This window comes from Antedon bifida, chromosome 5, assembly GCF_963402885.1.
Source record: "Antedon bifida chromosome 5, ecAntBifi1.1, whole genome shotgun sequence".
NCBI classification, from domain to species: domain Eukaryota; kingdom Metazoa; phylum Echinodermata; class Crinoidea; order Comatulida; family Antedonidae; genus Antedon; species Antedon bifida.
Window position 1 is genome coordinate 23,960,921 of NC_136230.1, and position 27,883 is coordinate 23,988,803.

Sequence of the window (27,883 nt, forward strand, 5' to 3'; positions counted from 1 at the left end):
TTTGTAAATTTATTCACTGTACATTCATAAGTTACTCTACAAAGGTCGTCGAAAGACGAAAATAATATCTTTGAAGATTATTTTTACTTCAGCCAAGGCAATCTAACAGCAGGATGCTGAGCTATGGAGATCAGATGGTTTACCTGTGGCTGCGACACGAACAGTTCCACGCCCTTAACAGACAGCGCACGCCAATAGTACTTTTAGTATTTGTCGCAGGCAGACATAAGATCAAAGGACATTGTTTCTATCTTGGCAAGGCGAGCTCATTGTTGTTAGATTGCCTTGGTTCTGCTTTCCTATTCACATTCCCTTTCACTATAAATATTTATATAAAACTTAACTAGGAATTTGATTGGACAATTGAAGAAACTACTCAAATAAACCCATGGGAAATAAAGAGTGAATTTTTCGTACTATGCAAGTGCATTTTTCGTACTATGCGAGTGCATTTTTCGTACTATGCAAGTGCATTTTTCGTACTATGCGAGTGCATTTTTCGTACTATGCAAGTGCATTTTTCGTACTATGCGAATGTAAATTTGTACTGTATGCGTTCATTCTTGTTAGTATGCATCGCGATCTTTGACAAAAATATTTTTTGTTATTTAGAAAAAATAATAAATGTTTTTATATTCGTGAAAAGACGAAATGTTCTATTTTCACTTGTATTCAAGAGGTACCATTGCACTCACAAACATTCGTTATCCATCCATCTGTGCAATTCCACATTATACAATGGCTCCCTTTTGGGCGTGCAGTTTTTAAAATACTTCAACATTATATTAATGCTAAACATAGCTTAAATTTTACATTGTCAAATTGCACAAGGGGTTTTGTAGTTCATTTAAAATAACGATGTTTTTGGTATCAGATAGAAAAACTATAAATACTTGTTTAGTAAAATACTATTCAGTAAAAAACAATCCTTAAAAGACTATTAACATATTATTTACATTAATTTTACACGATGTTTTTTCCAATAAAAATGTATGGGAGCATTAATATCAACAATATAAAATAAGTGAAACTCGCCTGGTAGACATTAAAACAACATAAGCCGCCATCGCGTTTGGGAATGATAAAGAATATAAAAATCTGATATTAATGGCATGGCTTTTGTGCGCATGCGTCAAATATTTGTCTATCCAATGAAAGATGTGTATTCAATCTGTTGGCTTCTGATTGGTCAGAGAATCCGGCGCAGAAAATCGTCTAAGCATTGAAAGAGAATTAATGGGTAAAGTATATTAATCGCAAATATAACAAATCATCAGCTTGTCACTGGGTTTTTCAATCGATGCACTGTATCAAAATGTTTAATTCCACAAAGAATCTTTGGTAATTTTTGGAGAACAAAATCAAGAAGCATTCTTAGCCTATACAAACTAATCACATTCCAATTCTCAACAAACATAACTAAATGTAAGCCCTTTATTAAAAAAGAATCACTAGATTCCATTGTTCAGTGAGTTTTGTAGAAAAGTGTACATATACAGTAGGTATAGTCACTATTCACTATTGTAATTCCTTGTAACTAAAATAAATGATAAAACACAAAAACATTCTAATAAATATTACAAAAACAAGTTATTTACGTATTGTTTCTGAAAAGACCCATAATACTTAAAAATCTTTTGTGGCATATTCTCCAGTGCCACAAAGAACAAATTGTATAGTTAATATACAGATAATGAATGTCTACGGTTACATTTCCCTGCCATGTGACCCACAATCGTTCAATCAATTGACAGGAATCAATTTAGATGTTATATAAAACAACCTATCTTTCAAATCTTAAAAATATTCTCTCCATAAACATTCATTATACAAGAAGCTAAATGAAATTCTTTGAAGATTCATTAGTAATTTTGTATATTATTTTCTAGAAATTTAATAATTTACACTATAATATAAATAACAAGGTTCCTTCACCGTTACGCTATACATCCTAGTTACCATAGGGATGGTATACAACTGACGGTGGATAGGCTGGGTCGTTGTAACCACCCTCTATATGCGAGCTGTTATTTTGAATATAGTATGCACTCGGTATAAATACATTTTGACCTTCTGGATAAACAATGTCTGGCGGATCTTCGTATTCTACGATAATTTTCGGTTTTTTCTTTTTCTTTTTCTTCTTTCGTTTGATTGGCTCCAGTGTGTTGGGGTTGTGAATAATCGTGTCGTTTACAATACTGTCGTCATAGTTAACACTGTCAGAAAACAAATAATTAACATAAATTAATATACTGTTAATGATTAATTAATAATAATTTTGTAGAATTATTAATAATCATTAAAACTCTGGCATGATATTATATTGTTTTATTTGTTAGGTGTTAATCTACAAGGCCATGTTAATCTCTGTCAAAACTAGTTTGGCAAAAAAAGTGTGATGTGCACAAATATGGTAGTGATATACCGAAATATGGTAGTGATATGACATCATCATGTCCATATCTGACATAAAGTTTGATAGTGTAGACAGAGCTTTAGACAGTAGAACCTCCTAATTTGGGACACCTCATAATCAAAGAACATCCCTATTAAGGGACACAAAGAACCAAGCAAGGGGATATATATGTTTTAAAAATATGGCCAACCTCTATTCAGGGGACACCCTTATTAGGTCCCAAAGATGTCCCCAGGATGTAAAAGTAAAATATTTGATTAATTCATTTCAATTAAAAAAATATATTTAATTATTATTTGAGTATTATTTAAATGTATACTGATTTAAATTATGGATTCTGAAAGTCAATTTCACAATTTATAATTTATGATGTAAATGATATTTTATGGATATTGAAAATACATTAACAATATTATTGTTTACAATTATTGTGTAAGGAAAACTAAAAATAATTGGGTTGGATTTAATCATCTACTAAACATGCCAAGTTATTGATCTGAGTGTATTATTACCATATTGATATTAAAATAAATATGAAATAGTGGTCATAATTGTAAATTATATAAAGAAATGACTGACTTATTAACTTCAAAAAATTATCCACCGTATACCCACCATCTTTTTTTCACTTGCTAGGGAGTCACCAGACATGTTATTATATTAGGTTTTATCTAACTAGTGAAAAGTCTGTCTGGTTTTTATAGCAGAACATGAACAAGATTTTATAATAAGTACGTTTTTAATGACAGTTCATAGACTTTTATTACCATGTTTTATCTTTATATTTTAATTAACATCTTTTTAAAATTGTAAATGAAAGCATGGTTATTATATTGAAATCAATCATCTTTTTATGTAAATATGCCTACATTTTAACTACTTTTACCTTCTTAGTAATATACAATAGAAAGAGAAATATTCATACAAATAATTAATTGTTACAATGTACCTTTATTTTTATATATAATATATATGCATATAAATCTGAGAATTATTATAAAAGTGGGAAGACCCCACACAAGACAAAAAAAATATAAAGAAATATAGGTCAAATTAATTGCAAAATAAATACATATGAAACTATTCTACACTATTGATTGATTGACTGTTAATTTGCATTATTATACAGGTGCAAGTTTGCTTGGTTTGGCATTCCTTTGTGAAAATCAGTGAAACCTAGGCTATTGTAGAAGCAACTCATTGATGCTAGCTAGGCAGTAAATCCTCATCATCATTGCTGAGAGGCTAAACAAGAAACATGTGCTTAGAAAAACAAAGTAGGCCTAACACATATAAAAGCAAGAGAGATTATGTTGTGCAAGATATTGGATGGAGCTAAATTTATATAAATTTATATCATGGTTAGATGCAGTAAAGTAAAGCCTGGATAATTGCAGAGGCTGATCATGTGTGTAGACACAGTAAAGTCTATCCCATGGCAGAGACTATAATTGTAAAGTAGTTGATTTGGATGTATGGAATATATACAATACACGTGCTAGAAAGAAACTGTACATTTTTTGGGGGAAAATTTGGCGAGTAAACTTTATATTTTGGCATTTTGAGGGAAAGGATGACAAAGCAAAATTGTTTGAATTGTTTAGTTCATGAATCCTGTGTGTCATTTTAATTACCATGTAATATTTTCTTTTTGACAGTCCCTATTAATCTCCCAATCAGTTATTATGTGCAGGAACGACAATGCTTACTCGGCCTCGACCAATCTACCATAATATCCTATTTATCCTAAAACTGAGGGCGTATCAATTATATATTATAACAGTCTTGTCTACTACCACTGTATACTGTATGTAATAAAGTATTGATTGTAAATTCATGCTAAAACCGAGGACATATAAATTTGATCTTTGTTTGCACTTTCACAAACAAATTTACTGAACTAGTACTGTTCTATCATGTCAGACTGTATACCATGCATGCATGCATGGTGCTCTATTTGTATGCCATTTTATCAAGCATTATACGGCCTTACCACGTTGAAACACCAGCTCTCGTCACTTGGTTAGAGTTGGATGGGAGAGCATATGGGAATACTGGGTGCTGTATATGGAGCTGGGGTCCCATTAGGCATTTAAAATCAGCACTGCTGACTCTTATGGCAGCCCCTGCATCTAGTATCTGCCTCAGACGTATTGGCTTATGCCTCTCCTCTGGTTAAGGTGGGCACTGGACGAGAGAAGCCATTGGTCAATGTTGGGACCAGCCAAAGGTGCTTTAAACAGTCCTGGCTTAGTCATCACTCATATGAATGTACGACTAATTGAAAGCACACATTTGTTGACTTGACTCTCTCAGATTTATTTTTCGGTACTCTTGCTAAACAGTTTAGAATAAATCTAATAAATAAATAAACATACTTTGGATTGAGTAATTCCTTGGTTGCTAATGTCGATAATTCTACATCTTGGTCAACATTTTTTCTATGCCAGCCTGGCGAACCATTGTTGTCATTTTCAGCACTGTTTGGTCGTAACTGAAAATCCTTTGTATCATTGTCATTACCGTCAGTGGAGTATGAGTTGGTTGATTGAAAGTAGTTAAAACCTTCAAAATTTGCTGGTATTCTGTCCAATCTTGTGGCAGATTCTTTTGTTGTCAGTTCTCCTTTATCTTTTGTGTCATCCATTTGCCGGTTAACATCATATCGTTCCTGAAAGACATTGTTACAGAGGTTGCCATTTGGAATAATAAAATACTGAAGTTAATTAAGTATTTGGACTGGATTTCTAGGGTCATCAAACCTAAACTAGAATGTGAATTAAATACTGTCGAAACATGAATTTTAGGAATTGTTCAGTCTTATGGAAATAGTGGAGCTGTAGCTTGGTGGTTAACATCGTATCCGGATATTCACCCCCTGGACATTTACCCCCCAGAAAACTACCCCCCGGAAAACTACCCCCCGCTATCCCCCGGACAACCACCACCTGGACAACTACCCCCTTAGGACAACTACCCCTTTAGGACAACTACCCCTTTAGGACAACTATCCCCCGGACAAATACCCCCCGGACAAATACCCCCCAGACAACTATCCCCTTAGGACAACAACCCCCTTAGGACAACTACCCCTTAGGACAACTACCCCCTGGACAACTACCCCCCGCCCCGGACAATTACCCCCCCCCCCCGGACAATTACCCCCCTGACAATTACCCCCCCCCCCCCGATAATTACCCCCCACCTCCGGGTAATTACCCCGCGGACAACTACCTCTGACACAATACTCTCCGTAGGACAACTACCTCCTGAACCTGGACAATACTCCGAGGGCAAATAATCTTTTAGGAAACTACCTCCGTAGAACAACTAACCCCTGGACAACTACCCCCCCGGACAACTACCCCCTAGAAACAATTACCCCCTGGCAATTACCCCTGGCAATTACCCCCCCCCCCCTGGGTAATTACCCCGCGGACAACTACCTCTGACACAATACTCCCCGTAGAACAACTACCTCCTGGACCTGGACAATACTCCGAGGGCAAATAATCTTTTAGGACAACTACCTCCGTAGGAAAACTAACCCCTGGACAACTACCACCCAGACAACTATCCCTTTAGAACAACTACCCGCCGGACGGACAACTACCACCCAGACCATTCAACAACCTGACTCTGCAACAGTGTATAATAGGAATTAATAACTATATTTTAATTCGTTACTTTGACGAATTACTATTCATTATTGTAAACAAAAGTAAAAGATTGAACATAAATATAGTCCTAAGGGAGGGGGTAGTTGACCGGGGGATAGTTGACCGGGGGTAGTTGACCGGGGGGGTAGTTGACCAGGGGGGTAGTTGACCGGGGGGGTAGTTGACCGGGGGTTAGTTGACCGGGGGTAGTTATCCTAAGAGGGTAGTTGTCCTAAGGGGGTAGTTGTCCGGGGGTGGGTAGTTGTCCGGGGGGTTGTTATCCTAAGGGGGTAGTTGTCCTAAAGGGGTAGTTGTCCGGGGAGTAGTTGTCCGGGGGGTTGTTGTCCTAAGGGGGTAGTTGTCCGGGTGGTAAACATCCGGGGGTAACTGTCTAGGGGGTAGGTGTCCTAGAACTGGTTAACATGCTTGCCTTGTCCAAGGGTTCAATCCTGACCTAGTATCAGGGTTGTAAACTTACGACACTCCACTCCACTGCCGAAGCCTCAAATGTGACTGAGTTTATAAGCACGATAAATTATAGTTTATCCATCCTGCAATTGGTGAGTTTCTTGATGAGTATGAAACAATTTTCAAAATAGCCCTGGGCCTATTATACTTTAAACTGGGACTATATTCAGATAAGGATAGTGTTTGACTTTGATTTGTTTTAAGTTGTAGATGGATAGGTGATGAGACCAATCAAACAACTTTCTTTTTTTTCAAATTTTGTTAGAACATTGGTATTTATTTCTAGATAATTAAAGAAATACAGTATTTTTCAACATAATTTCACTTACCTTGCGTACGGCTAAAGAAACGTCCCTTGGAATATCTGGTATTACATAAGCCAGGAAAAACATAAGTGCAAACACAATATGCTGTAAAAATAAACAAAAAAAACTAGGTAATATAAAACAGCAAACAGTTACCAAAATAAAATTTAAATTGTGGTTTTCAATATTTAATATGGGAGAAGTGATGTTTATAGCGAAGCTGCATAAGATTGGAATGTACTGAAAATTAAGTAACGCTGTCCAACTAATGTATACTATGCACTATTCTAAACTCTATACAGTCCATGAATACATTACCTGTTGATAGTATAGTTTCATAGATGGAATTTTGTTTCTACATTAGCTAGGAGTTTGATTATGCATTTCTGGTATTAAATTAACAAGCCTAAGACACCCAATATTAATACAGTAGATCCTCTATTTAGAGACCTTCATGACCAAAAAAAAGTGGGTATCCCTGAAAGTTGTAGTGTTTAAACCATTTCCCCTCTGATAATGTTTCCTGACTAGGTGTATCCAAACGAGGGGCTCTAGTAGTTATCAAATAGAACTTACTTCAAAAACCAGGACAACCCAGAGCTTGCCCTCTGGGTCATAATCCTTACCCCACTGGGCAGTGAATGAGATGATAAAAGCATTGCTGATCACACCTGCTATGTTGATGAAATTTAGAATTGCAAACCACATACCTAGAGTATAATAAAAATGATAAATGTGTTTTATACCAAACATCCCTGACGGAATATAAACTGTAGGCTACTGTATACAGTATTATGTTATACATCTCTTTTGCAGGAGTTTATTATGGCTAACATACATGACAGTTATTGGCCAAAATGTATGGTTATTTGTTTGTTATTAGCTAAATGATGAACTGGTACCAAATACTTGAGAAGAAATGTACATATTGATCTCAGGTGGGACACAAACACACAACCTCTAGATCACTAGCCTGAAGTTTATACCGATAGACCACCAAGCTTGCTGTGATGACTATATGGCTAGATTCTAAAACATCTTTACTTTATAGACATCTACAAACAAAAGGGTGCAACTTGGCAAAAACGTTTATCTCATGCCTACAGTAGCTTACTTTACTTTGACAATAGCCCATATTTTCTGAGAGAGTGTTATGATATGAAAAGATGAAAGTCCCTTAAAATACCCCTCTACAATAACTGACTAAACCTCCAATCATACCCTAACATGGGCACTCTCTAATGTAGTACCACCATTTATTTTGTGGTAAACTCCAAAGATAACTGGTATCCATAAGGGACTATTGTCGGTACAACTCCTGTTGGTTTGTGTAATCTGAGGTGATCAAGCATTTATTTGAATCATATGTGTACAATACAAAAGCAGACAATTTGATTTGTTTCTTACCAATATCTTGTGAGATATATGGAACTGGTCTTTTGTTAAACCACAATAAACGCTTTGCATCAACTCGTATATCAATCACATTTGTCAGTAACTGAATGAGTGGTGCCAGGGGAAGGGCTGATGAAAAAAGCTGAAATGAGATGAAAAGTAATAGACATAATTTTGTATTAATATTCTCTGATAAAATGTGATTTTGTTTTGTATATTTCGTGCCTAGCTTACCTGGATAAACCTACAAATGCCCTATTCTCCTCATGGAGATATACTAGGAAAGTAGAAAATACATTGTGGGGATGCTCCAACTTGAGGGCGTGGTTTGTGGACTGTACCATTTATGAAGAGGGGTGTTCAATGAATTTTCTACTTTTCGAGTATATCTTGCTCTTCGAGGATAAAAGGGCCTTTGTCGGTTTATCCAGGTAAGCTAGCACTTATATACAACCAACACCATTTCTGGTTTGTGTAATTTATATACAAGCTGATATTCTTCATTGTTTTGTTTCATGAAAGCAGACTTTAAAAATGGTTGATGATCAATCAATCAATCAATCAATCAAAGCAACATTTATTTTCTCCTTTCATATACAAAACAGATTTCAATGAACAATATATATGTAAACAAAATTTCGAAAGAAGAAGGTACACGCCCAGAAAGATGAAAAACACATCTTGTGGAGGACGTACCTATTACAGACACAGACAATGAACATTTAACAAAAATATAAATGAAAAATAAAAAATAAAATTGACCGAGGAAAAGTTAATATTTGGAAATAAGGTGACTTTTAAGTTTAGATAAAAATGATTTGCTAGAAACAGAGTTTAAGATGGGGAGTGGCAGATCGTTCCAAAAAGTGGGTCTGGAATACCTAATGTTGTGTTGAAAGTGGTTGGTTTTATGGGTTGGAATATTTAATTTTGAACAAATACGGGTATGATGATAATGAATTGAAGAATTTGGAGTGAACATGGAGCAGAGATGTTTGGGAAGGTTAGAATTAATAGAAAAAAAGATGAACGAGCCTTGTTGGGTTAGATTGATATCGGAGACTTTGAGAAGATTAAGCTTTGAAAAAAGATGAGATGAATGAGACAGGGGTGGGGCGCCAGATATAACCCTGATGGCCTTTTTTTGAAGAGTTTGAAGTTTTTTAATACTGGAAGGATAAGAGTTGCACCAGACAATATTGCAATAGTTAAGATAAGGCAGGATGAGGGAGCAGTAAAGAATACGAAGAATGTTAGGGGGTAAAAAAGATGAAAGTCTAGTGATGATGCCAAGACTTTTGGAAATTTTATTCTCAACAAAATTGATGTGATTTTTCCATGAAAGTCGACTGTCAAGATGAACTCCTAAAAATGTAGCAGATTGGACTGAGGGAATATCATGATTGTTAATAGAAATGTTATAGTTTGCAGTATCAATGTTTTTAATTTTCTGAGGGGTCCCAAACAGGATGAAGTTACATTTTTTGTGGTTAAGAGAAAGTTTGTTAGCTGAAAAGTATTGAGACATGAGGGTCAGATTGGTATTAACAGTATTAAATAAGGTTTGAATATCAGGGTCAGAGTAATAAACAGTGGTGTCGTCAGCATATAGAAAAAAATTAAGAATTGAAGAAGAAAGATATATATCATTAATATATAAAATAAATAGGAGGGGGCCAAGAAGAGAGCCTTGGGGGACACCACAAGTAACAGGGTTGAAGTTGGAGACAGAATTAGAATACTTGGTACATTGGAAACGATTGGTAAGGTAACTTTTGAAAAGATCATATGCGGGCCCTCTGATTCCATAGTGGGATAGTTTAAATAAAAGTATATTGTGGTCTATTGTGTCGAATGCCTTTGACAAATCTATAAAAACACCGATGGCTAGATGACCACTTTCAAATGCGTCAACAATTTTGTTTGTTAAGTCAATGAGAGCCATGGGTTGATTTTTGTGAAGAATGTCATGTTTTGAGATAAATGAAAATGTACGATCGTAGATTACCCTTTCTAAAGCTTTAGAGAAAATAGAGAGGACAGAGATGGGGCGATAGTTAGAGAAATCAGATTTGCTTCCAGATTTGTAGATAGGGGTAACGCGCGCAAACTTCATCCTGTCTGGGAAAACACCCTTTAATAAAGCAAGATTAAAAATATGGGTAAGTGGAAAAGAAATGAGATCGGCAATATGTTTGATGGGCTTGGTTTGGAAATCATCAATACCGGGTGATTTGTTGTTTTTAAAGGTAGAAATGATTTTAAAAACTTCGGCCTCATTGACTGGAGTAAAGAATATTGAGTTAGGGGTAGGGTTGGGTAAAAAGTCTTTAAATGATCTGTTACTATTGGGAATTTTATTAGCAAGTGAAGGGCCGATTTCAGCAAAATATTTGTTAAAGGCATTTGAAATTATATTGGAATCATTGGTCAACTCACCTTGAAAATTGAAAGAAGTATTTGTATGTGTATTATTTGATTTATTGAGCAGGGAATTAATTGATTTCCAAGTTGCCTTAATATCATTTTTGTGTTTGAGAAACGTTTTGTGAAAATGATTTTTTTTTGCAGCTTTAATTGTAGTATTTAATTTATTACGGAATTGTTTAAAGGCTGTTTCATTTTTTTGGGTGGGACAATGGATAAATTTAGAGTACAGTTTATGTTTGTGTTTAATTGAATTAAGTAGGCCATTAGACATCCATGACTTTAATTTATTATTTTTTTTTTCGTTTTTGAGGAGAGGAAAGTGTTTATCATATATTGATTTTAATATAAGTTCAAAGTGTGAATAAGCCTTATTTGGGTCATCAGTGTTAATAACATCAATCCACTGTTGGGTGGAAATTTCAAGACGAAAGTTTGCCAGTGAAGTAAGGTTAAATTTTCTAAAAGTATAGTTTTTATTAGGATTAAGATTAGGGAAGGAAGCGTTGAGAAGAGAAATATTGAAGACAGGATGATGATCGGAAATGTCGCTATAAAGTAGACCACTTGTGTTTTGGTATTCAATCTGATTAGTAAAAATGTTGTCTAATAAAGTGGCAGAAGTTTTACTGATACGGGAAGGTCTATGGATACAAGGAAGGTAATTATTACTGAAAAGCGAGTTGATAAAATCACGAGCATTGTTGTCAGTATCGTATTTAAGGATATCGATGTTGAAATCTCCAAGAATGTAGACAATCTTGTTTTCTGTTGATAAAGAGGAAAGTACAGAGTCAAGTTCATTAGTAAATTGTTTAGGATCAAGGGAAGGCGGTCTATAAATGGTTCCAACAAGAATATTTTTAAGGTTGGGTCTAACAATTTCAATAAAGATAGATTCAGAAGTAGAGGGTTGCAGAGTTAGATCATTTCTAAGGAAAAATTCAAGGCCATCACGGATATATAAGGCAACCCCACCACCGTCTTTATGAGTTCTGTGGTTGGAAACAAAATGATAATTGGGTAGTTGGACTAAAGGGTTGTCATGTTTGAGCCATGTTTCGCTAACACCAATAATATCAAATTGGTGATTAACTATTTCAAGAAGTTGTTTGATTTGGTCAAGATTTTTTAGAATGCTTCTTGAGTTAAAATGGATAGTGGAAAAGCATTCGTGAAATTTAATATTGGTCGGGAACTGACTGGGATTGTAATATTTAGAGAGGTTTTGGTCATTAAAAAAAAAGTGAGTATCCGGATCCACATTTGTAGTAAAATTATCAGATCTGTTGGAAAAATGGGAAAAAAAATTGTTAGATAGTCGGTCAAAGTTTGGGTCAGAAGACATAAAAAATATATAATATAAAAAATAAAAATCAATATAAATCAATATAAAAAACAATTGAAGTATGTAGATAATATACAACACATTTATGATTGAAACAATTCAATCAAGAATCAATAATTGCAGAAAAATATGAGTTAAAAGTTAGGTATTCAAAAATAGATGATAAAGAGAAAATAAATTCAGAATGATAAGCAATGATAAATTAAGTTAATCGCCAGGTAAAAATAAATTGAAGGTAAAAAAGTTCAATAGTAAATGATATGTGAAAACAGAAATAAATAGAGAGTAGATCTATCTAGTGACAATAACATTCATGTTGACTTTAAATGGAAGTTAGGTGACCCGAGTATTTAGTTAGTAATTATGTTAGTTTGAACTATCATCATTAAATACAATTAGTAATCAGGTAGCCAAGACTGCAGTTATGTTGAATTTTGACTGTTCTATACTAATATACAGTACAATATATAAAACTTGTGTCGGAAACATTTTACTTCTGTGCAACCAAGTTTTATGATACTTTAGGATGTACATACTGTATAGAGAAAAACTGGTTTTACCCATGTTATAGGGGTTTGATTGTTAGTCCTGTATAATTATTTGCCTACCATTAAGTAACCATACATGATGATTTTCTCATTGTATTCCCATAGTGTAAAGTCTTTGATTGGTGGCTTTAATCGTTCCTTCTCTAGGAATTCTAACTCTTCCAACTTTATCTTCTCGGATGCTGACACTTTGGCTTTTCTGCAACATTTCCGCCGCCTCCACAGCTTTTTTAAGAATCTTGAAAAGAATTATAATAATTGTTTGAAAAAGATACCACAAGCCATTTGACAAAAAATTGGTTGGTAACATCAACAGTACCAATCAAGAGGACTTTCAGTTGGCAAAATGCTAAATATGGTATATTTCTTTCCTTGTATGTCTGTTTTTGTTTGACGTCTGACTTTGTGAAAAACCAAGTAGGTACTTTAGAAAAAAACATCTCATGATGTTGTAGGTCTGATAGAGTATACTATACTCTTCTGTTGAATACTAATAAAGGTTTAGTAGTTTGTTACTAACTGTAGTTAGGTCTGTACTAAACCTTTCCCAAAGTTCCTTAAGCTATTCCTACTGTAGGTAGGTACTTTGGGCAAGGTCTAATATCTAAGTATACTTTCTTCTGTGAATACTTACGGAATGATTAAATCTTTAAGGAACTTTGGAAAAGGTTTCATCAGCATCAGAACAAAGACTTGAAGTGAGAGTAAGGACATGCAGTTGTTGTCCGCACAAGGATCCATAAACTTTTCACCCATATTGAGAAATCCATCGTCTGTTGTCAACTGAAAAATCCAAATGTACTTTGTTTATAACTTACTGTATGGCTCAGGTTAGAATAAACTAAGAATGTACCTTATTGGGAATATTGCATTTTTAAAGATATTATTGTCCTCCTAAAAAACTATTTTAAATTTAATTTGTTGAATATGCCATTTTTATGTCACCAAAAATTGGATAAAAAAACTTTACTTGAAAGAAACTTTGATTAAAAGCAAAAAAAAATAGTCAAATTGTCTGTCAGACAATGGGCTTTTTGGATAAAATTATTTTTTTTCTTTTTATAAATGAAATAATTGTTTTCTTTCTATGGAAGTGAATAACTTTATTAAAACTACAAAATGGCATATTTAAAGTCTGATTTTAATAATCTTCATTTTAAATTTTTTAGGGGACAAGTACATTTTTTATTTTAAATTACAGCATTTGTTCAGCGAACTTGATACACCATATTTGGCTGTCTTTAAAACATGACTTTATGTAACCTATTGGTGATTTTATTGATTTTAAGGTCTTGAAAATTAACAAGATTTGGATTGCTTTAGGATATTAAATTCTACTTAAAGCATTCTTTTATCATATCCATTTGTTTTTTATTTTACTTTTTTTTAACCTAATAATAATGATTATACAAAAAATAAAACATACATCACGAAAGAATGCAATGTAAAAGAGTGAAGTATAACTGTTTACAAACTGAAACGCAAACAGCTTAATGATGAGGGCATCTTCATACATGGTTTGTGTCCGATGATTCTCTGTTAAAAAACAAGAAAAGAAAAATGATTGTTTGAAGTAACTCTTTGTCAGTAATTGGTTAGATGTTTTGCCCTATTCTGACGTAATTGTACTTAGAAGTATATGTTGAGAACAAGTAATTGTTAGGTGGGACTCAAACCTACGACCTCTAGATTACTAGCCTGGTATTCATACTGTACCTCTGAAGGCTAGGGTTAGATCCAAGCAGCGGATACTGCACTAACAGCAAGAATGTGTACTAACTTAAAAGTACAGTTATCATAGTATATAAAACATTTGACCAATCATGTCAAGATAATTAATGTTAGACTCCATTCATTCTAGTATTTAGTGAAAAAGGAACTCTGCGAATAAGGAAGCTTTTAGTTGCAGAGCCCTGACAAAAGTAATACAAATATAGAGAAATATTTCTGAATAACAACAAATGATGTCGGTTTACGTGTGTGTGGCGTAGTGTTTTCAGTGTGAACCCACTACTGATCGTGGGTTCGAATCCAACGCTCTTCACATTGCTTGTATCCTTTAGGCAAGACACTTTACTTACGTTTCCCTCTCTCCACCCAGGTGTACAAATGGGTTAGGGTCAAAACACAATTTTGCAATGATTACTAGCTGCATTACAAAAGAACCGGGGTACATATATACAGCGCTTAGAGGTTTCACAACATTAAGCTCTGTCTGCACTATCAAACTTTATGTGAGAAAAAAATGTGCCTATATCTGGACATGATGATGTCCATATTTGGGCACATCACACTTTCTTAACTAAAAAGTTACTTACCCCAGTCTGTAAGCTTGTAGGCAACATATTCATATATTTTTCCTAGTGTCATGATGCATGTGGAGTTCAGAATGGTACTCATCAGCGAGGCATAGAGCAGTTGCTCAACAGATGATCCGTCACGGAATAGGTACGACATTATTAAACGATACAGGATAACAGATATGGCGCTGGCTATTACTAATGAGGCCTAAAATATAATAGTTTATGATACTGTAACTTTCTTTTCTACCATTTTAAAATGTAAAGGTTGAAACTAAACAAATTTTTACTAGGAACACCATGGGTCAACAATAGCCATGTTTAATTGTTGTAAATGCCTCTTTAAACCAGGAGAAAATATGACTTGCTCTATTCAAATAACAGTCCTTGATGTTTGCTTTCATTTCTATTCCAACGAGAGCAATTAATTGTGGTTCATTCCTACAACACACTTTGCATTAATTTACTCTAGGTAAATAGTATTGTACCGTATGTGGGTCATTCTCCATTAATTTCTTTTGGACAACCCTATTCAGGTGACACCCTATTAGGTACATTTACCTATGAAACAAACAAGTGGCAATGTTTTATGGCTAACCCTATTGAGGGGACATGTCCACTATTAAGGGGACACTTTTCTTAGGGGTTCTACTGTATTTGTGTCATCATCAGTCACACATGAAATGCCCACCTGATGTTTACATTACCCAATATCAATTCAAACTATTTTAAGATAGTATTCTTACACTATGGATTGCACGGCAAATTATTCACAATAGCTGCGGTGAAGTTCAAAGGGCAATCAAATAGTTTTCCTTCAAATATATTTTATACAGGTAGATTGAAAACTTACCATGAATATAAGAATACTAAATGATGTCATAAATTTTAGAAACTGCTTGTAGAATGGGTAGTACCAATCTGGCAAATTAGACACTGGGTCCTGAGAAATAAATAAAATGCAAATAGTAAATTAGTATGTTACCCTTTAGAGGAGCAGTGAAAGTGTATAGATATCTACAGTATTTTATATGTTAGTTATAGTAGTTAGTTATTATTTGTTGCACACCAAGGAACTTGTTTCAGGTGGGGTCCTTCTGGTGGTGAATTGGGCAGTACACTGGAAGACAATCCCTTACTCTTTTGTAAGAGTGTGCTGTGTTCTTTACATGCACACCATTTCGCACACAGGACCAACTGCTTAATGTCTCATCAGAAAGATTGTGTGCTATCTACATATATTCCAACCCGCTAGTTGGAACACACAGAGAGAGGTGATGGGATTCGAAATGTGGACCAAAGGAAACTTATGGTACTTCACGGTTCAGCGCAGAATACAGTGACATTACCACCAGTAGTAGCTGACTGCGCTATATGCTGTTCTCTATGTATTATTATTACCGGCTTCTCTGGTGCAATCAAATTACAGTCCATCATAACTTCAAATTGAAACATTCACTTAATTATAATTCTTACCGGCCTTTCTTTGGTGCCATAAAACTGAGGTCTATCAGGTTCCGAGACCTCAAACTGGTCCACGTCCCATTCATATGCTAATCTTGAGTTGGTTCTTTTCCATATCTCTAAAAACACTGTCCCTAAATTACAATTGTAACAAAATATTTTTACAATTTTTTTGTGAATTTGCCAAACTTTCATTTCGTACAAATATGACTCTAATGATTGTCTTTTATGCTGTTGGTATACAGTACTTTAAGGGCATTTGAATTTTGTTCTAGATAGGCCACCCTCAATAAACATGGTAATAATACATAAACAGTCATAGCCGATAAGATATTTAAATGTACAGTATGCATATGCTACATTAATTATTAAAGGCCTTTAGTTTAGACAAAATATTATTGAAATATTAAGCATATAATGATACTTATTTTTTTAATTCAGAAATGTTTCACTTGTGTATTTACAGTAGTATAGAAGTTGACTTACCCCAAAGACAAATGATGAGTGCATAAAATGGTGTGGCTTTGCTGTCAAATGAGTTTTTGAAGACTGATAGCATATCAAATGCCAAATCTGCAAGGCTGGACAAAGATATATTTATTAATTTTACGTATCAATCGAAAAGGCAACTTTACTGAAAAAATTACAATGCTGTAGGTATCAGAGGCTAGATCTCAATGGAGATATAAATAAAAAAAGAGCAATCAGAGAGTTGCAATCTCTGCCAGGAGTAAAAAGAGAAAAATAGATCAAGAATTGTGATAAAGATCTGTCTTGTAGTTTTGACTACAAGTCCAGAATTGGGATCCTTGTCCGGATTGCCTCCAAAATGAAATGGAGTCTTTAAATGTGGATTCATGTTATAGTTTTGAAGTACGGTCTAAAATTAGTAAAATAATAAAGTGGTCCAGAATTGGAATCCTGGTTCGTATTTAATGGAGTCATCTGTGACCACATATATATCTGTTGTTTAAATTTGGTAAAGGTCCATCTTTTAGTTTTTATGTTATCCTGCTAACAGACAAACAAACCCACAAATATCTTAGACAAAAATATAACCACCTACAGTAGGAGGTAATAAAAAGAAAGCTAAATCATAACAATAAAGTAAAACAGCTAGAAAGACAGTGTCAAGTTTTTGGAAACAGTATTCCTTCCTCCAACGATATTCCTACGATATTTATTATCATTAATGAGAACGTGGGAAGGAACATCCAGAGGGGCATAATATTGTAAGCATTTGCATTTAAGTACTGCAAAATAAGTAAACAAAATAATAAGCATGCAAAATAATGGTGTGATAACTGATGGTGTGAACATGAATTACTTTCTTACCTTCCTTCAGCATTTGCGATTTCTGAGGTAACATTAGCCAAATAACTAATGTCTTCTGATTTGTTGTATAAACTAATGTTTAGTTCAAGTTCACTCTGAAGATCCTCTAAGTCACTTATTCTTTGTTCCTCTGTATCTTTGTCATGTCGATACTGATCAACACTAACAAACAAAATGGAAAAATTGATTGGTTTTTAGGCACATGTTTATGGTCAGGAAGAAGATCAGAGTTTTAAAGTCCCTTGTTTTTTAGTTTTTGTTTTTTAAAGTCTTTTTTCATATATTCTTCAAATATAGATTTAAATGATCTCAGTTTTTTTGGTCCCAGTTTTTTAATTTGGATTTCTTAAATTTGTCTTTTAAGTATCTGTAAGGTCGTGTTTTTTAAGTTTTGGTTTTTTAATTCTCAGTTTTGTTTGCAGTCTCACCGATTTTGTCATCTTTACCATTTCATATTTATTTTCTTTCAGCATGGGCGATTTTTGCTTTTACAATTCACATTCACTCTTATTAAATTACATTACTAGTAATTCAATCAATATATTTACATATTGTTGAAATAAAATGGATATCATAATATGATCCAAGATGCAATGCTTCATAACTTTGTGGCAATGTCACAATTCAATAAGTGTGACATTTCCAAAAGACATTGATACTGTAAATAGGCGTAGGGGTACTACATAATATAATAGTAATCTACCCAGCTGAACCAACGTAATGAAGCTAATATAAAATAGTTCACAACATGGTTGGGCTGAGGTAAGAAAAGTTTAGGAATATGAACCTCTAGGGCTTGTGAAATTGCATTGTAATTTTTTATTTTCAATTTCTTGGGCCACCCCACTGCCCTTATAATATCGGTCTATTAGAGACATCCATTGAACATCCCCCACCCCACAATGAATGCAAGTTTACCTGAGTAACAATCCATATATCCATAAAGCTATACCCAGTAAGACAGGTAGCCAAAGCATCGTAGTCATGCAGCCAATCCATGCAAAATAAAGAGCTACCTTCTCACCAAAGTAATTACGTATTTTCCACATTGGTTGAAACTTAAAGAACTTTACCCATGTTCGCTGCAAGTCCTATAAAAAAAAGAATTATAAATTATGTAAACTTGAGTTGATCAATTATCCTTATGAAACTTTAAAACAATTGAATAGCCATTTATTAAATATGTAATTAATTTTCCAAAATGAGAGAGCAACGGAAGTTTTGTTATTTAATATTTTTCCCCCATATTGAAGATATGTACAGTAATATGTATGATATTCTTTTGTTTTGAATGTTCAAGATTCAAGATTCAAGAAATTTTATTTGTCCATAAAAATGGAAATTCACTTTGCTTGGTAGATTAAAACAACAATATTGCAACAATTTAAAACGTGCAGTATTATAACAGATTAAAAATACAAGATAAAAAGTTAAAAATACTGTTAAAAATGTAAAACTATTTAAAAATTGTCTTACATTAGAATTAAAAATTTTTTTTAAAATACTCTTTTCATAGATAAATGAACAAGGCGTTAGATCAGCTTTAATAATACGTTGTGCAATTTTACGTGGTCTCTCAATATTTTTCTTATCATTTTCAGTAAAGTTACCATAAAAACATCCAATGCTAAAAGATAAAATACTTTGATAAAATAGAATTAAAATAGTGTTATCAACTCTAATTTGCTTGAGTTTTCTGAGAAAGTAGAGCCTTTGAGATGCCTTCTTGGAAATCAAGAGAGAGTTTGACTCCCAGTTTAATTTGTTGTCAATTATAGTACCTAAGTATTTGTATTGGGTTACTCTTTCAACCTCGGTTTCTTTAATAGTTATTACATTATGTTCAACTGCGGTTTTACGAAAATCTATTATCATCTCTTTGGTTTAGTAATATTAAGTATTAAGTTCATATCATCACACCAATTAACAAATCTTCCAACTTCATTAACAAATTCATTTACATTATGCTTACTATCGCAAAGAAAACCACTAATTACAGTATCGTCAGCGTATTTTACAATATTGCAATCTTTACATAAAATATTAAAACTACTTGAATAAAAAGAGAACAAAATTGGAGAAATAACACATCCTTGAGGAGCTCCAACACTGATAGATTCTTTGTTGGATAGGATACCATTGCACTTAACCATCTGCGGTCTATTAATCAAAAAACTATATATAACTTTGGCGAGCTGAGGTGAGACATTAAAACTTAATAATCTTTCAATTAAAACATGTGGTAAAATAGTATTAAAAGCACTGGAGAAATCGAAAAATATAGACCAAGTATCAACGATAATGGAAGAGAGTACCTCTCTAGGGTCAAGCTTAGGATCAAACGGTATTTTAGCTTCTGTCGTCTTGAGCTCAGCCTCTTCCTCATCATCAAGATACTCAAACGGAGATTCCTCATGGAGTACAAATCCATCTTCATAAGCTCCTTTCATTAACATGAAGGGAAGACCTAGATGAATAAAAATTATTTTGAAATTAATATGTGAGCAATAGAGAACAAGCAGTTTCTACAGACCCAAATTAGAGAACATTTTGGGTTGGTTTTTGTTTTGTTTTTTGGTAATTCAGGAAAACAAATTCTTAAGCACTGTACACCTCGCTATTGGAAGAACATCTTTGACGGTTTTGTTGAAATGTATTCATGAGTGAACAGTAGCACCCTCTAGTAGTTTTTGTAATCGTATTTATCTTTACCGTATGTAAAATAAATTGTTCTGTCGCACAACGAATCAGTGAATTAACATTGAAAAATCCAACCCTGTTTGTATTGTACTTATATAATAATAACAATTTTGTTTCAAATAGAACAATAATGTACAACAAATAGAATAAAATATATTCATTATTTTTTAATAAATGATGAATTTGAAAATCCCTGGATTATTGTTACCTTGTCTTCGCATGGAGTCTTTGTCTCTTTTCTCAGCTTTAAGATCAGCATTTATAAGCATTGAATCAACCTACAGTACAATGAACAATAAATCAGGTTAGACTTCCGAGTCAATATGGCCTACTATTCTAAAACTATACAGTATTTGTCTTCAATTTATAAATCAATCTTAGGCCCATTCAAAATTATAATAGGCTTTGGCTATATTCTCTCTGTGGTCAATCCAACTGCCCGATAAAAATAGAATGAAAAATGGGTATAGAGTGGGAAGAGTGAAATTTCACTCATTCTTCGGTATAGTGTTTAAGAAACGACCAATGTTCTGAGTGATCGAAAAATGTAACATAGCCTGGAGTTTTCACTGACCGAGTGTGAACACAGCCTTATGTAGGTAATATAATACCTACAATATGATAATAATAATACAGATTATTAACTAAATTACAACTATTTTTATCACAGATACAGAGAGAAGGAACAGACAGAATTGTTTCATATTCCCCTTTCTCAAGACTGCCCACTCCTAAACCCTAATACTACCTGTAGTTAGTAACATTTATTATATTGAATAACATATTAGTAATATATTATAATATATATTGTACAGTATATATAATTTGTACATGAATTGATTGCATCAATTATAATTACAAAGCATTGCATAATATACTGATTACATGTATAATTGATAATTAATATAACTGTTAATAAAGAATAATAAAATTAGTATATGGTTGCCAAGGAACAAATAATGAGAATAATATCTAGAGTACGTTTATATATTACAATTCATCAACATCAATAGATAAAATTATTTACATTGACATATTAAAAATATTATTATTATATTATGATAATGATCTAAATTATGCATAATGATTTGATGATTATTAGAATGGCTGATGTTATGGCAGTAATATTCTAAATTGGTATTAATGTGTTTATTTTACAGTAAACAATTTATCAATTTTTTACAGGGCTTTTGCAGCTTGGTGGTAAAGGTGCTTGGCTACTGCTCCCAGGGTCTTGGGTTCAAATCAAAACTATTTTTTCAATAGGGACATCAACAGTTGGTAATTTGTATGATCCCATAAAAAGGATGTATGTAAAATTAAAAATAAAATACTGTACATACTGCATGCTAAGGAAGTTTGCATGATAAAATAACTAAAATATTGATTTAGTTTTTGCTGTATATTAAAATCATAATGTACATAGTAAACAAAGTTAATTCTAGCAATATCTCATTTAATACGTGGCCATTAAATCAACTAAATGACAACGTCATTATTCTGCTCGAATGAATATGAATGGAAACTCAATACAGGTTGATTGAAATTGTTGCTATAGGGATAGGTAAACAAACCCATTTCTTAATCGTCATGTCAAATATTTTTTTTGTAATTATATTCATTGTAATCCATCAAATAATATCAGTACATCCTACACAATTATGACGGTATGAAGATATATACTGTAAATTTAAATGAAATCCAGTCTACATTAATAAGTTTATATTGGAATTATAAGTTAAAATTACATTTAAAAAAATGTATTATGAATCATTTAATGTTCTAAAGCTTGGTCTACACTATCAAACTAGTTTGACACAAAAAAAAGTGTGATGTGCCATAATATGGTAGTGATATGACATCATCATGTCCTTATATGGACACGTCACATTTTTTTGTCACATAAAGTTTGATAGTGTAGATAGAGCTTTAGAAAGGCTCGAAAATATATAACTCAAAAAGTAGTACAGCTCGTATAATTGATTATTTAGTTGTTTATGTTTAAAGTTTACAGTTATAATCGTAATCGCATTGTCATTATATATTTATTGATTGATTAGAATAAAAAATATAATATAAATAGATAACTATTGTTTGTTATAACATTATATTATGTTATTACTGATTTTTTACTTTTTACAAAAGACCTTTAGTTCTAAAATATCAATATTACTTTATCACATTTGTAAGAGAAGTTTGTCACAAAAAAAGCAATAAATATAAGTTTCATAACATATACCACAAATGTAACCATGGGAACGTTAATAATAGCAACATAAAAAGCCAACATCAATTTATTTTAATCAAAATTATTTGGAAATATTATGATTACTTTTTCATTAAAGCAAATAATAATGTTCACAATAACCCTGGAAAAACAAACAATTTGATTTCAGTCCATAGACCAATTGAGAAATTTCTTATTTCCCAATTTAGACTGCGTAAAATTATAATGTAACTATTTGTTTGGTTTGGAAAAGGAAAGAATAAAATACATATCTAATTCTACAGTTGGAATGAAAATAAGTGAGGTTTGCATTCATATACACACAATTATTATAATTTTTCAATAGAAGAAATAATTCACCTAGAAAGTCATTCCGAGAGTGCATACTGTACCTCCGCCTACTGTAAAATTCTCCTATATAAGATTTCTCCGAAAAAATATATATATATATTTGTGTGTGTCTTAATGCTGTGTGTGATTTAGACTAATTTCACTACAAACAAGCATGTGTATGTGAATTTGGTGTAATGGAAACAGCCTTTCAACTAACAATAGTTTCAGTTGACTAACCATAAAACAGCAACGATTTTTAAAAACTACTCTTACTCTTAAAACCTGTTTTAAAATTACAAATCACAACTTATAACTCTTGCCTCTTGTACAAAAATTAAGTTTTTCGGACAAGTAGTACGCGAGAACATGCAATTTCAGTTACTTTAAGTTTAATTCTGTCCTATCTTTTAACACTAGCAGATCTGAAAATAATACTAAAAAGTGGTCCAGATTGCCTCCTATCCTTGACCACATATCTATCTGTATTTTCATTTTGGTAAAGATCTTGCAATTACTTTTTGTGTAATCCTGCTAACAAACAAACCAATAGACAAACACATGCGATCGACTACATATACGTCCTTGGCAGAGGTAAATTATTCAACATGTACTGTAATGTTCACAAAATACCTGGAAATTTATGTAGATTACAATACAAGAGGATCAGAATGTTTTGACCTCTGACACAGGGTTAAAAAGCAAAAACGGATCTGGAATCGTAATCCAGATCATGTCCAAAATTCATTACGTTCATGCTTAGCCTGCCTGCAAAAAATGTGTACATCCAATGGGAATTCATGAAAGCCTAAAATGGTCTGAAATGTGCTCAAATTAAAAAAAAATAATGTCCTTTTTAAAAACTGTTATACTTTTACTTTTACAGGCGTTTATATTGATTTCCTACGACGATAATATACAATGTGATCTGAAGTTTATGAGGACTAATCATTAATAATCACTAACACATTCAAACAATTCCTCAAATCCCACCATTTTAATTTGCACTTTCAACATTAATTAATTTTGTGCTGTTTACATTTTCTGTTTATTGTTCAGCGCTTAGTGGCACCCTGCATTTTGCGCTATATAAATTGAACATTATTATTATAATATTAATGGTGTATATGATTTGATGTTGTGAAGATCTGTAACTATATAAATGTAACTGTTAATTTACTATTTTCCATGGACTAAGCTCTATCTATGGTGAATATTTGGTCAAAATCTGTTCAGTAGTTCTGACGTAAGCTTGATAACATCTACCTAGCAGGCAAACAGACAGGCAGACGAACAAAAAGACAGACAAACACACAGACAGACAGAAGGAGTTGGTTTAAAACACACAAAAAAATGGTTAAAATTACTTTCATAAGCACTGTCTACACTATCAAACTTTTCTGTTTAAAAAAACAATAACATAACAACAAGCAGTTTTTATTTTTTCAGATTATTTGCGTACAGGCTAATTAACAATGACAACAACTATCAAACTAGTTTGACAAAATAAGTGATGTGCCCAAACATGGTAGTGATATGCTTAAATATGGTAGTGAAATGACAACATCATCATTATGTCCATATTTGGGCACATCACATTTTTTGTCACATCAAGTTTGATAGTGTAGACAGGGCTTTATATCAATGACCAGTATACAGGTTGTCTTTTTCTGCAAAGCAATAACTTAACAACAAGCGGTTTATTTTTCCAGATTATATGCGTACAGGCTAATTGACAATGACAAGAACATGTATTAATATTACAATACATTAATGGAACAATTTCAAAAAGATTTATCACCTCAACTCTGACTCTGACATCCAAGTTAATCAAAATATTGTTTGCCTGATTTTAAACAAAAGAACACAAAATCAAATAACTCAAATATTGAAAACAAAATAATACAACACATACTGTTTTTCAATTAAATAATATTGATCATCAAAGGAAGGTAACTAAAAAAATAAATAAATACAATGGTTTGATTCAATTAACTGTAATGTAGTTGATGATTTTAACATAAATAAATGTAAATTAGTAAAAAATTTATTTGAAAAAAAAATCAAACAATAAACACAAATGTATGAAACATTAATTAATATACATTGTTTGATTAATTAATTTTAAAATATTGATAACATTTTTATCAAAATAAATATAACAATTGTATCGATATTTTCTTAGTTCACTAAAAATGAAAATATAAAAAATGTAGTAATTATTGTAATCAAAACTCAAATAGAAAACATATAAACATTACATTGGGTATAAATTGAATTATATTAGAAAAAATAATATTTGTTTACGTTTTTTACGTGAATATATAATAAAAGAAAAGATTCATAACTATGTCTTTTAATGGTAAATTAAAAGATATAGGGCTGAAGTATAACAAAAATACAATTTATTCCATCAAACTCTTTTCAGGTTTTATTCATTAACAAAACACAAATTAAAAAAACTCTAAAATAAAGCCTAAAAAAATTAAAAATAAATAAATTTACCAGTATTGCTCTTATTGCTGGTCTGAAGAATGTGTCTGGATCGTCAATTCCTTCATACACCTCACGCTTGTCAATCATAAACGGAGCACTAACGAAATCAACTGTCGATCAAAAAGAAAACACTACAGTATCTCTGTACAAACAATACGATGATAAAAAATATCAACACCATTTTGATAGTTATGATTTAATACAGTAGGTTATTAAATATGAATTGTTACTGTGTATAGCTATGGCGTCAAAAGCATAGTTAAACGCTGTGTTTTAACCTCAATATACTTTGATCATGCTAGACAGCTGTGACCGAAATTTTAATGTTTAATTTCATATTCCTAGTAGTACTGTACATAAAATATACATCTTTGGTACCTATTCTTTCTATGAGCATTTTCCAGGTTGCAATTGTGAAATTAATCGCTAAACATGTCCTGTCTTTTATGTTGTAATTTTCAAAATTAGTAGCAATGAGTATGGGTGTACTTGGACCTCCCTTGGATCCGTCTATGTAACATAATTTATGTTACATAGACGGATCCAAGGGAGGTCCAAGTACACCCATACTCATTAATTACTTACGTTCAGTATCGGTAACAAACCGCTGTGCTAATTTACTAAAACAGCCACTTGGTTCAGGAGGAATGATAGAAGCCTGAAAATGATTAATAAAATAATTATTATTAACAGTTTTTTTATTATTATAATTCATACATCTTTACAGTAAACATTATTATTGATATAATAACAAAAGAATATTTACTTTAAGAATAGAGCAATCAATTTGATCGATGTATAATTCATACCAATTAAAATTAAAGAGTGAACCTGCTTTTACAGTAAGACTTTAAAATACTGTACAGAATTTATTACGGTATTATTATAATTTATTATTAAGATTGTACCTTTTTTGTTGAATATATGCCATTTTATTGTCACATAATAACTATGTGACATAGTAAGTTAGTTACCTGAGAAAACCACTATTTAAAGAAAAATGATTGGTCAAATCAGAAGTCTATTATTTGTCAGAAAATTAGGTTATTAATTATTTAATTTACTTGTTTACTGTACTGTATGTGATTAAATCATTATTAAAAATATAATTATTCATCTTTATTTTCATGTTTTGGGGTAAAATACACCTTTAACATCATCACAGTACTTACATTTTTTAAGGGCATTTGTAACTTCATGTTTTCTGCCACTTCACAGAGTTTTTTAAATGGGCAATGTATTTTCACAAATGTACGGTTACCAATTTCGCTCTTGGCAATTTCCAAACCATCTCGCTCCAAGAGTTTTTCAAATCTTTCTCGTAAATTTTGTTTATACTCGTATTCTAATTTTTCCTCGATTTCCATGTTGTACGTATCTTCTTGTTTGTAAACAAGAACATAATCAATCCGTTTGTAAACAATTTCTCCCTGTTCCATGTAGTTATTTTTCGGTTGTTTTTTACATTTCTTCTTTTTCTTTAAATAAGACTCCTCACGAATCGTTGAGGTTAGTGTATTAACTGGTTCCATTGGAAGTGGTCTTCCACTGTATGTGTCATCATAATTAATGTAAGACATTTTTATCCCAATTTTTTCAAGACGCACGATTTATGGAGGAAACAGGTTTCATGTAGACATGTCAGCTTACTAAAACTTGAGTTTTTGCTATCTGGACCATCTAAAAATTTAAAAGAATTTAGGGAGAAAAAACGTAAATTCTCTAGACTCAGCTATGGGATAATGCAAGTAAAAATTCTGCAGATCTGCACTGTTACGCCAACTAACCAGTCAAACGAGTCTGTGTTAAATTTTGTATGATTACTGCAAAAATGTACATCCATGTGCGTAAGCTTTTTGGTCAGCAATCGGTGAGCGCCCATTTTCTGGTCTACTTACAAAATCTTCTACAGTAGCCTAGAGGACCCTCTCTCTCCTCTAGTGAATGTGAAAATATTTTATGGGATGCCAATAAAAGCACTTATCGAGCTCAAATGGGTTAATATACACCTACTTATTGCAAGTTACAAAATTGGGTACACTACTACAGAACAGTGTAAAAAGTATGATACCGATTATGCTAGGCCTAGAGTAGAGTAGTAGAGAGAGAGGGCCGAGCTAGCTGTGGCTACAGTAGCTACTTTTTAAATTAGGCCTTGACTCTAGGCCTAGCTGGCTAGGCAGTACTAGTAGTAGCTCTCAGTCAGCATGCAGTAGGCCCTAGATGAATCGGCTAGAGTAGGACTACTATATATTACTAGGCCTAGCTAGAGCTACCAAAAACAGTATTAGGCCAAGTAGGCTTACTTTACTGACCACATTCATTGTTGTTGTATGCTTTTCTTGATGCGGTCTCAAAATATTTTCGCTCGCGCAATGATGTTTTTCTTTTTTTTTGGTCGAGTCAATTTTTGATTGGCAATAAAATTGTTTGATCACGTGCTTAGATACCGTTGCTAAGCT

The 27,883-nt window shown here is 32.7% G+C and overlaps 1 protein-coding gene across 5 annotated transcripts; it reads right to left on the minus strand.

Annotated features, from left to right (window-relative positions):
• On the minus strand, positions 1-27,875 carry LOC144842053 (anoctamin-7-like). 5 transcript variants are annotated; one of them, XR_013612074.1, is made up of 22 exons: positions 27,728-27,834; positions 26,594-27,101; positions 26,007-26,079; positions 25,431-25,531; positions 24,727-24,771; positions 20,577-20,646; positions 19,984-20,135; positions 18,587-18,759; positions 17,669-17,830; positions 16,820-16,914; positions 16,346-16,467; positions 15,723-15,812; positions 14,888-15,077; positions 13,996-14,105; positions 13,204-13,352; positions 12,630-12,807; positions 8,259-8,388; positions 7,428-7,561; positions 6,876-6,956; positions 4,798-5,090; positions 549-2,219; positions 1-482 (listed from the first exon to the last, which is right to left on the minus strand). XR_013612074.1 is itself a non-coding variant. In XM_078698401.1 (21 exons), the coding sequence occupies exons 2-21, from the start codon at positions 26,999-27,001 to the stop codon at positions 1,952-1,954; spliced, it is 3,024 nt and encodes a 1,007-aa protein (XP_078554527.1). In that variant the 5' UTR covers positions 27,002-27,101; positions 27,737-27,875; the 3' UTR covers positions 1-1,951. The 5 variants fall into 5 exon arrangements, 4 of the variants coding, with proteins under 4 accessions (XP_078554527.1, XP_078554528.1, XP_078554525.1 ...); XM_078698401.1 differs by having other exon boundaries at positions 1-2,219; positions 27,737-27,875; XM_078698402.1 differs by having other exon boundaries at positions 1-2,219; positions 24,733-24,771.
• Positions 27,876-27,883: the final 8 nt, after the last annotated feature.

Coding starts and splice junctions, on each gene's coding strand:
- LOC144842053 (XM_078698401.1), bottom strand. CDS start 27,001: ATGTCTTACATTAATTATGATGACACATACAGTGGAAGACCACTTCCA. Junction 15,078..15,722: donor TTAGTATTCTTATATTCATG/GTAAGTTTTCAA, acceptor ATTATATTTTAG/GCCTCATTAGTAATAGCCAG. Junction 12,808..13,203: donor CTTAAAGATTTAATCATTCC/GTAAGTATTCAC, acceptor ATTCTTTTCAAG/ATTCTTAAAAAAGCTGTGGA.